This window comes from Anopheles cruzii, chromosome 2, assembly GCF_943734635.1.
Source record: "Anopheles cruzii chromosome 2, idAnoCruzAS_RS32_06, whole genome shotgun sequence".
Lineage (NCBI taxonomy): Eukaryota > Metazoa > Arthropoda > Insecta > Diptera > Culicidae > Anopheles > Anopheles cruzii.
Genome location: NC_069144.1, coordinates 22,865,933 through 22,877,158, shown reverse-complemented (window position 1 = coordinate 22,877,158; position 11,226 = coordinate 22,865,933). Strand labels below are relative to the sequence as shown.

Here is an 11,226-nt window from a genome sequence, read left to right as displayed (position 1 = left end):
AATGTTTGATTTGATGTGTAAAAATGTGTAACTTCCGACGCTATCCTCATGACGCTCACGAGCAGATCTGGGTGTGCTTGTGGCGCGCGGCGCTGTGCTGCAGGCCTAGAGCTCCCGACACTAAACCATCTCCAAAAAAGGACAACAGGAAGGACTAGTGATGTAATGTAAAGTGGCGCAGCATTAGATTTGATAATACGGCGGCGATGTATAAACATGTTAAACGGAGCCAGGTGGATATTACGGTAAACGGATTGAAGGGCTAGGATACCTAATGAGCGTAAACACCTCAACATTCAGTTGTGCGAAGCGCGTGCTACCTAATGCACTTCTCTTTTTACTTTACGCGCCGCGCGCAAGGATGGGACTTCCTGGGGTATGCTTAAGATATTTTCTATTACGACGAATCTGGTATCGAACTGATTGGCGCGAGGCATGTTGGCGTGGTGTTGTGGTTCTTTGTGGACCACACTACGGGCCACACGGCTTGCACCGGCTCCCGGCTTATAGGTACTAGAAGTGAATAAAATAATCTTACCGAACAATTTCTTTCGCCAATCTTTCTTCGCACACCGAACTCCACAAACGCTACAATGATTAAATGCGTATATTTTATCGATAGTCTAAACCTACTCGGTGTCCCTTATATATGGCTTGCATCGGCGGCGCCCAGTGCATTTTCAGTCCGTTAACTTGTGTCGTCGATCGTCGACTGTTCAGTAGGTCGCTAGTTAAAGGTTTGGCCAAAGAAATGATGAGAACAGTTCGAACGGACGCGGGAATATAAAATAAATATTGACAATGAAAAATACTCGACGCAAGTTAATGACGCAATGCTTGATGGTGGGAGATATAAAAACTAATTCCTAAACACATTTCAGATTTCGTTAGACACTATTTTTGAACTTTTCTCATCCGTCATTGGTCAAGCCGCAATAAAATGGCGCAATTTCATGGACTAATGCTATCCAACTAATGTACGATCGTGTTTATGTAGAACGACCGGTTGGTAAAATGAGACAAGATATTTAACAATTGTAGACCCACGCGCGAACCACGTTCGGGGCACTATAACGCGTTCGACATTTTGAAGTAGTCTTCGATCAGGGTCATCATTTCGAGACGCTCTTTACGTGCAACTTGCTGGCGCAAGAAACGCTCGCGAATCTGAGCCACCGTGGTCTGCCCGTCGGGCTCGGCGATGTCCGGCACGGTGGACAGACCCTCGAACATGCTCTGCACCAACCGCAAACGCTCGGTATCCAGCATCGGCTCCGAGCTGCTGGCACCGGCAGGCCGGCGCAGGCTTTTGAAAATATGGTCCAACATGGCCGTCGCCGATACGCGCTCGCATACCATGGCACTGGAGTTCTCCTGTATGGCGTGATCCAAAAACTCGGCCGAGTAGCGCTCCGACAGCTGGTCCAGCACGGTGTGCAGCGTTTTCTGATCCTTTGCCATGGCCACCGATAGCTCGCGGGTTAGGATGCGAACCATTTTGCTTTGCTCGAGCGCTCGGCCGTCCGCCACGTAACGCGCTAGCATATCGTCCAAAGTGTAACGCTGCATGACGTGCTGAAGCAGGGCTTCTTCCGATGCAAAATTCAAACCGCTGTCCACCGCTGTACCCATCGTTTCACCGGATGCGACTGCGGCGGACGGTGTTTCTTTCTCTGCCAGCGGGGTCGGTCTTTGGGACGCTGCTGAGTTCGGTTCCGCTGAGGTCGTGTTTGCCGGTGACACCTGTAACGCAGCGATCGACGTATCCGTGCCATCGTGAATGATGAACTGCGAATCGTCCAACGACTCGGGTGACGACGTCAGCTCCTCTTCTTCCTCCTCTTCGTCCCCAGGCGCCCGCTGCCCATCTAAGGCGGTTTCGATACCCTCCATCTCCGATTGCTGCTGCTGCTGACCACCGCAGCTGCCGCCGAAGCCGGCTTGCTTCCGAGTGAATCTTTCCAGCTCCGAAATACTGTCCCAGCGGCTCTTGCGACGCATCATAAACTTGGCCTTGTCGGCGGGCGATATGGCGTGGGTCAGCTGCAGACAGCGGCTAATCGACGGTGATCGGCACTCCTCGTCGTGGCGAATGTATTCCTTTGTCACCGATACGGGTGGATCGTGGAAGCTGACGCGCTTTCGCTTGTAAGCTGGCGACTCTCCGTCATCGACACTGTCCTCGAGAATGTTGTGACGCCGCTTCAGTATACTGACCGCGGGCGAAGAGTGCGGTGACGGTAGCACCTTCGAAAAGACCAAATACTCCTTTCTATTTGCCATCCCGTCATCGTCCGGCAGTGGCATTGTTCCCGTGTCCGGTGACGCGGTACCTTCATGAGTTGCCGACGTGGCGCTGGCCACGATCGCCCGTTTTCGCATCGTCGCACGGTTAGCCAAGTAGGCCGACGACTGACCAGCAGTGGGCGTGGAAGAGCACTGTGGGAGCGGTGTTTTGCTACCTGGCGAAAGATCGTTCTGGTGTCCGCGAATCAAGCTGATGAAGTGCGCACCACGCCCTCCCAAACCGATGAGCCCCGTGGACGGGCTGCGCGATGTCGATCCACTGGCGGCCATTGGGTGTTGCTGGTTGCGAGTCCTCAACCCTCCCGCGCTAGATGGTGCTCCGCCGGCAGTGGGCATCGAGAAGCCCTGGGGGCTTGCTTTCGATCGTCTCGACATTAGGGCTGAGACATGGCCGGAAGTGGCGCTAGGTTCCCGCTCCTTGTCCATGATGCTACTCGGAGCACGTCGATCTGCGCTCGTCGAGCCCGCAAGAACCCCATTATCTGCAGGACCCCTCGCCGAGGAACTCTTCTCGTCCGGTATCGGCGAAATATTCAGTGTACTGTTAAGCAAATCCGCAGCCCGTTCCTCGGCATTCTCTATGTCGGGAGAAGACACGATGGTGCAGTTTTGAGATCGGTTCATCGGCTCCATCGTTTCATCCAGGTTCTTTACGGGTGATAGCGCCTCCGTCTCACGTAGCACACCATCCACATCCGGTTGCTTACAGGCGGACGAAGTTGTCGGCTTCGGAGACTCTTTCGCTGTATCTGTTGCTTCCGCAGGCATCATCATCCCCGAGTTGATGGGGTCAGCGAGTGTTTTCTTCACGTTCGCCAGTAGGGCACTATTTATTGGCTCAACCATAACGACCGGGCTGGTAGGGGACATTTTCTTCGGGCTGCAAATAGCAGCAGCTATGATACTGACCATTGCGCTACAGGACGCTTGTTGCGCGCCGTCCGCAACCCGTGATTTGGATGGGGATGTCGAAAGACTTCTGGGTCGCTTGGACAGGTTATGGTTTAGATCGCTGCCCTTTGACGGGCTGCCCGTACGGGCGATGGTGGCGTCGCTCTCATCTATACTCAACCGAGTCACTCGCCGGCTGGGACTTTGAATCTCCTTAGCCGGCACCGGCTCGGAACAGTCGGACCGATGTCTGGGACTGTGTGATTGTGTTGCTTGCCGGATCGATTCCTCTTTCCGATCGTCGTCCAGTGAGGATCGTGTGATACGTTTCGGGCTTCGGACAAGATTAGTCTTTATTTCTCGTTCCGGTTCGGGTGACAAGTTTTTCGAGGCACTGGTGTCTGGTCTTAAACTGACCATCATTGTGTCATCCTTTGCATCAGCTATGGCCGCAGGCGGTTCGCTCAAACCGGATGTCTGCTCCGGATTGACCATCGGTGGTTCGTTTGCACGATCTTTTGATGGCGTCTGTTCAATTTCCATTGATTCACTTTGAGACGATGTAGATGGTGGATTAGTCGACGCCGGCACATCATCTAACTGTTTTCCGGATGATTTCGTATCCGTCGCTGGCGTAAGATCGCCAGTGGACCTACCAACCCTGGAGCGGCGCCGTCCTGACAGCTTCCGCCCTAAAGCGCTCTGGGAATTTTCAGCCCCCTGAGAAGATTCAACGATGTTTTCGTCTTCAGTGGTCGAGTCACCACCACTGCCGTGGCTGCCTAGGTTTTCAAAATTCAAATTCTTCCTCGACGTCCGCGTGATCCTCTGGTTGTCGTGAACTGTTCCTGCGGCAGCAACTTTCGACGCAGAAGCAATATCGCTTCTGGTTACTACCGCCGTTCGTTTCAACTTCTTCTCACTCTCTACCTTACGCTTGGGATCGGTGCTTTTTCGGCGCGATTCCCTGGCATCCGGCAACTCCGAGCGTCGCGTTCGCGGCAGGCTCATTACATCGAGGCTCTTCCCAGCCACCGTGTCGATACGCAGTTGCTTAAGGACCAAGCGGGTTCGTTCCTGCGTCGGATCCGAGGTAACCTTTTGTTCCGTGCCTTCGCTCCCCGAGCCTGTCGGTTCATCGTTGACGGTTGCTCGATCACTCACCATGTTGGCATAGTTATTCTCCTTGTCCGGCTTCTTTCCATTGCTGCTTTCGCTCGTTGATACGATGGAATCATTCTTGCCGTTCGACGGTTCGTTCTTCTCGGCCGTACTCAACAGTGAGCTTTTTCCGTCCTCCAACGGGACGGTGGCCGGATTCGTATTGTCTGCGCTGGCAGTTACATCTGCCGGGCCGGGTGGCCGTTCCGCTGGCTTGGAGGCAAGTGGTTTGCTCGGTGTCCACGGTTTGATGATGAAACTGTCCTGCGACTGGCTCATATCATTGTACAGTGCCGGAATGTCGGTTCGCTTCTCCTTCATCTTTTCCAGCTGATGCTCGGTCAATTGATCCGGTTTAAATCTCCAATTCGACTCGATAACGACAAACTCATCATGGTCCGCTTTGGGCTTCGCAGATTTCTCTGCCGATTCTCGGATGTCGCTGTCACAAAGTTGGATACACTTCTTAATGTCGGCCTCCTTCCAGTTACGGCGCACCGTCGCCGGCAGCTGGAGCATATTCTGGAGCATCAGTTTGCAGTTCCAGCGCACCTCGTTCGGTTGGCGCTTCAATTCACTCATCATCGCCGAAGAAATCATCTTCCCCGCCAGCACATTCAATATTCGTTTGATCTCGATCACAGCGAGCCCATGCTCGTTGGCTACCATCTCGGCGACCGTGGTTCGAAGCGGCATGATCACCGACAACACTGCCTTGTGGCTCATCCGTCCTAGCAGCTCGCGGAAGCAGCGTGCCATCGTATCGAGACGATCCATGCTCGCTTTGTACGCCAACGCCTTCCGAGTGAGATCTTTGAACAGCTCAATTACTTTGAGTGGCGGCCTTGCCAGATCGAAATCGCCCGTCACGGATTCGAGGATGTGGCACAAGAAAGCGGCCACTACTCCGAGGTTGAAAGAATATTTTGCGACCGTCATAGCTTTGATCGTTTCACAGAAGCCGTTGGCAAAATCGCACGTCGTGAGTTCGCGCTGCGCGATCGGTCGGTACACCGCAAGCCATTTTGTCTGCACCTTTTCCGTCAGCACCAGCTGATCAAATTCCAGAGGGTACAATAAAAAGTTCATTACCACCGCACGATGGGCATCGAAGCCATTCGGATCATCTCGGATGCGCTCGATCAGATAGTCCGCAAGGTAAAGGTAGATCTGTGTACGGATCTCCCGGAACTCCGCACTCTGGGAGTGATTGACTTCGGCCGCAGTGCACAAATATTGGACCGTTTTCTGCAGCATCTCCCAGTAACCCTGCTGTTGGGTGTAGCGTTGCAAGTCGAACACATGTTCTACGATTTGTTTGGATTTGCTACGCGAAGAGACGCGGGGGAAAAACAGTGAAACAGATTATTTGACTTTAGCACGGCCCCAGCATAAAAAATACGCCATTCAGCGTACGGACTTGAATTTACCTCTCCGGACACGGTAAGTCTGGGTGCAGAACGGCAGCCATAACACACTTGTAGTTCAGCATTAGCTGCTCCGGTGAATCGTAGCCAACGGTGACGGTCAGGAGCTCACTCTGAGCCACTATCAACAGTGTTTCGTACAGTAGCTCCCGTAAGGCCAAATCTTCGCTCTGCTTTAAACACTATATTTACAGAAGATTCGTTTTTATTGGTTCTGTAAGACATTAATCGGGTATCCATTAAACTCACCAGACTGACCAGGGCGGTCATATCGTCCCGAAACCACAGAAGCAACTCCCATTTCGAGTCAAAGTTTACGGCGCGGCTCAACAAGTTCCGCCACAGGCACCGGTTTAGCTCCAGATAGTCTAGGTGCGTCATCTGCGCCAAAAGAACCGTACATTCGGTGCACGAATCGATCAGCAGCTTCGCTTTGGTGGCAAACAGTTGCGCCGAAATAGACATTCCTTGCTCGGGGCAACAAAACGGTAACGCTGACAAGGTTTTGTCACGCTTTAGCATCAGCAATTGTTTGGTCACTTCCGGTGCCGGGCCAAGCAGATTTATCAACGCAATAGCAGAGAGCTGTTTGACCGATTGGTAGCTAAGGAAACAGCACATTTTTGCGTTAGCCAAGTTGGTTTGATCGCAGAGAAACGCACACTTACATTTTGCCCGGAGCTCCAATTTCCTTGAAGGATTCGTCGAAATAGTAGCAGAGGGGCGTTCTGAACGATGGACCGAAGCAAAAGTAGATGAACGGCTCGAAGATGGTGTCGACGCAGGTGTCTAACTGATCGTGTAACTGCGTCAACAGAAACCACCAGATGTCGAACTTCTTTAACGCAATCAGTTCCGTTTTCGATTTGGAGCTCTTGAGCGGAATACAGATCAACCGCATGCGCTTCGGGAAGTTGATCTGTCGGTGCCTAGCGAACACCTCCACCAACAGTCGCCAGCAATCGAAGGCCTGTTCGCGGACGGAAAACTCCGCCGCCCGGAACCCGGCCTCCACGATCGAGAGAAACATGTTGATGATGGTGGAACCTTGGCACACATCGCGGTGCAGCAGCCGTACCAGGATCGACCAGATCCGGTGCCAGTCCGGGTCGTTTTCGTTGCGCGCCTTATCAAGCAACGATGTGTAGTGGCTACTAACGATCGCCCGGAGCGTCGGCCACGCCGGAAGCTCGATGTAAGCCAGTGTTTCAAAGTACGGCATCGCTGCCTCGAACGTGTCGATCGCCAGCCGTTTGATGGGGATCGAGTTTTGTTGAAACATTAGGCGGCCCACTCCATCGATCCATAGCTTGAGCTCGGCCGTGCCGATCGCTGCGGTCGCTGTGGTGCCATTTCCGTTCGAATCGACCGGGAAGCCTCGGAATAAGTTCTCCAATTCTCCCAATATTTGATTCAACGATTCATAATCGTCGTTTTTCAGTGCCTCACGGAGCACCTCATACGTTGCCGGTCCAGGAGGATTCCATGATGCCGTCATCTTATTGTTGGCCATACGTATCGGGAAATGCTAAAAAAAACAAAATTGTTTCACATTAGATCTTCGTGGCCATCAATCGTCGTTCGTCACATTGCTGAGCCTTCTTGCAACCGACCTAAGCTGGACACAAGCGAGAAGCCAATACTTACCACCTTTATTTGTGTCCCGTTCTCGCAAGTAACAGTGCACTTCAATTGTTACTCAGTCCGATCGACGCAAGCCAGTCGGGCAAATAAGGCAAGAAATAGTTATGTTCCAGCTGAGTCTATCGTCCAATTAAAACTTCTCGTTCGGGTGCTTCGTGTAAACCACAACTGCACTATCACGCCACACCGTTTCGTGGTTTATTTGGGTACCGATAAATGCGACATTTGGGAGGCACACGCAACATCACTAAACCGTTCGTTCCGTCTGTCTACACACGTAAAACAAACCCTAGTACTTCCTAATTCAAACACACATGCTGTTCCGCTGTTTGCTTCGTTAAATCGACACGCTTACAAGAAAGTTTAAAGGCAGATTGCAGTTAAAACAGCTACCCGAATCAGAGCAATACACAATGATGGCCAAGTGAGCATAGCCTCCTTTGGCGCGAAATAAATGTCAATTGCTGGGAAAAATTCCTTTCAACTGAAGGTTCGCGTGCCAACGCTCAATAAGTCCGGTGAAAAGGTTATGTAGTATGTTTCCCTTGTTAAAAAAAAATCAGCGGTTACTTTTGTAAATAATTGGATAAAGTGTAATATATTTTCAAGACTTATGAATTATTTGTCATTAAAGTAGATTACTCTGGCGAAATAATTACAAATGCAGTGAATGCAAACCGCATACGGATGTTTCAACGTACAGAGACTGGTATTCGTGCAGTTTGGCACCACTGGCAGATCCTGTCCCTGCTGTCACTGCTCTGCGGGAGTGAAAAAAAACAAGCCGTCAATCGATTTGCTTTCAAAACACCGTTCGCAGTAAAGTATTTTCTTCCAGTGATTTGATATTCTGAAAGCGAACCCACCAGGGAATCCATTTTAAGCCGTGTGACTGTCGGTCACGAATCGTAGCCCGCCATGAATCGGAATCGCGGAAACTTTAGCTTTCAGATGCGCCGTCCTGGCCACCAGCGTCCCAATCAGCCGCAGCAGCAGCAGCAGTCGCAAGACCCGAAAGATCAGAACCGCAGCTATTCGCTCAATGCCGTCCCACCACCGAGTTCACTGTGTGGCAGATCGACGGGCGTGCCACCACCAAAGTCGTACAATCAGGGCCCGGGCATATCGAAGCATGGTTACCACACAATCGAATCCATGTACCAATACTCCAACACTCCGTCCCAATATACCGTCGGTAAACGGCGCGGCCGGACCGAGGATGAGTAAGTTTTCGTCGACGAAGCTCGTCTTTCAGGCCACGGGGTCAATATGCTCTACAATTTATGCGCAGATACTTCGACGAGGAGGATGAACCGGCCGGCCAGCTGGAGTACATTCCGGCTCCCGGGTCGCCGTCGGCGGGCGAATCGAGCGTAAGTCTAGAGGCTCCACCCTAACTCTTCCACATAAACCAAAAAAAAACGTTCCCCAATACCTTCCCTCATGGTTGCGAGCAAAAGAAATGTGCGTGTGTGTGTGTGTTTTGGACCCATCACGTAGGACCAAAAGAAGGGATCTTCGGACGAGGAAGATGAGGAGGATCCGCTGGACGCGTTCATGGCCGGCATTGAAGAGCAGGTGAAGATGGAGAAGAAGAAAATTCCCCAACCGAACGTGGACCCCAAGAAGGGGACCAGGGGCGACATAGACGATGAGGACGACGAGGAAAGTTACTATCGGTAAGCGAAATCGGTGCGATAACGAGTGTCGGAATTGAGAACGGTTTCGTGACGGTCCCATTCTGGTACAGGTACATGCAAGAAAACCCCAACGCAGGAGTGATGGATGAAGGATCCGACGCGGAACTCGAGTACGACGAGGATGGCAATCCCATACCACCACCAAAGCGACGTGAAATCGATCCGCTTCCCGCGATCGACCATTCGGACATTGAGTACGGGAAGTTTGAGAAAAATTTCTACATCCCCCACGAGGATATCGTGGGTCTGTCGCACACGAAGGTCCAAGAGCTGCGCCACACGCTTGGGGTGAAGGTGAGCGGCCCGTTACCACCGTACCCGGTAACCAGCTTTGCACATTTCGGCTTCGACGAGTCGCTCATGAAAGCGATCCGCAAATCGGAGTACAGCCAGCCAACACCGATTCAGGCCCAAGCGATCCCAGCGGCGCTCGGGGGGCGCGACATCATTGGTATCGCAAAAACTGGAAGCGGTAAAACGGCCGCCTTCCTATGGCCGATGCTGGTGCACATTATGGATCAGCGTGAGCTCGGTCCGGGCGACGGTCCGATCGGGCTGATACTGGCCCCGACCCGCGAACTGTCGCTGCAAATCTACGGGGAGGCGAAAAAGTTCGGCAAAGTGTACAACATCAGTGTGTGCTGCTGCTACGGTGGCGGCTCCAAATGGGAACAGAGCAAAGCGCTCGAGCAGGGCGCGGAAATCGTGGTCGCGACCCCGGGGCGCATGATCGACATGGTGAAACTGAAAGCCACCAACCTGCGGCGCGTCACCTACCTCGTGTTGGACGAGGCGGACAAGATGTTCAACATGGGCTTCGAGCCGCAAGTGCGCTCGATCTGCAACCACATCCGCCCCGACCGGCAGACGCTGCTCTTCAGTGCGACGTTCAAGAAGCGCGTGGAGAAGCTGGCCCGCGACGTGCTGACCGATCCGGTGCGCATCATTCACGGCGATCTGGGCGAAGCGAACGCGGACGTTACGCAACGCATTTTGCTGCTGCCTAACGTGCAGGCAAAGTGGACCTGGCTGCTGGCGAACCTGGTCCAGATGCTCTCCGAAGGGAGCGTGTTGGTGTTCGTTACGAAAAAAGCGGACGCGGAACAAGTGGCGAGCAGCTTACGGTTGAAGGAGAACGACGTAGTGCTGTTGCACGGTGACATGGACCAATCGGAACGTAACTCCGTGATTACGCGCTTCAAGCGAAGGGAAGTGGACATCATGGTGGCGACAGACGTGGCCGCCCGAGGTCTGGACATTCCACACATTCGCACGGTGGTCAACTACGATATTGCACGCGACATCGACACGCACACGCACCGAATCGGTCGCACGGGCCGAGCGGGCGAAAAAGGCACGGCCTACACGCTGATCACGGAGAAGGACAAAGAGTTCTCCGGTCATCTGGTGCGCAACCTGGAGGGTGCCAGTCAGGAGGTGCCCGAAGAACTGCTCAAGCTGGCCATGCAAAGCTCGTGGTTTCGCAACAGCCGCTTCAAGGAGAACAACAAGGGCAAGAACTTGAACGTGGGGGGAGCAGGATTAGGTTTCCGGCAGCGGCCAGTACACCGCGGGCCTCTCAGTCGTCCCAATGGGCAGCCGGGAGTGGGAGTGGCGGGTGGGACGGCAGCCGATTCGGCGGGACCGGTTCCAGGGTCGTCCAAAGGACCGGCAACGGATCGGCTGTCGGCGATGCGGGAAACGTTCCGTGCACACTACAACGCACAGTTCAAGGCTTCCACCGACCGCACCTGGGAAAACACTGTCCCCGAAGGAGGCGTGTTTGTGAAACCTACGCTTCCTGGTTTCGATGAGCATGAGGATGCCAGTGAACCCGCACAACCGTCATTCGAAGAGGCCAACGATGACGCGGGTTCGCGTAAAAAACGAAGCCGATGGAACTAGAGCGGGAAAACGATAGTTCTTACGATTACAGCGCAAACTAAACTGCATGTTTTAAATCTAACAACGTAATAAAAACATCAATTCCTTCCCGATGAATTCGGTGTGTTTGTGTTAAGCTGTGCGAAATCAGTGATATCATTTGCTAACCTCTTATAGTCAATGTAACTTTGCTCACTGAACAACTTTCTGTC

The 11,226-nt window shown here is 52.9% G+C and overlaps 2 protein-coding genes across 2 annotated transcripts; one reads left to right on the top strand and one right to left on the bottom strand.

Moving 5' to 3' along the window:
- Nucleotides 1-706: 706 nt before the first annotated feature.
- Nucleotides 707-7,284, bottom strand: LOC128278685 (telomere-associated protein RIF1). Its single transcript, XM_053017415.1, has 4 exons — nt 6,455-7,284; nt 6,036-6,390; nt 5,790-5,968; nt 707-5,686 (listed from the first exon to the last, which is right to left on the bottom strand). The coding sequence occupies exons 1-4, from the start codon at nt 7,282-7,284 to the stop codon at nt 1,069-1,071; spliced, it is 5,982 nt and encodes a 1,993-aa protein (XP_052873375.1). The 3' UTR covers nt 707-1,068.
- Nucleotides 7,285-8,348: 1,064 nt separating this feature from the next.
- On the top strand, nt 8,349-11,058 carry LOC128278198 (ATP-dependent RNA helicase DDX42). Its single transcript, XM_053016872.1, has 4 exons — nt 8,349-8,653; nt 8,722-8,803; nt 8,931-9,109; nt 9,181-11,058. The coding sequence occupies exons 1-4, from the start codon at nt 8,349-8,351 to the stop codon at nt 11,033-11,035; spliced, it is 2,421 nt and encodes an 806-aa protein (XP_052872832.1). The 3' UTR covers nt 11,036-11,058.
- The last annotated feature ends 168 nt before the right edge of the window (nt 11,059-11,226 follow it).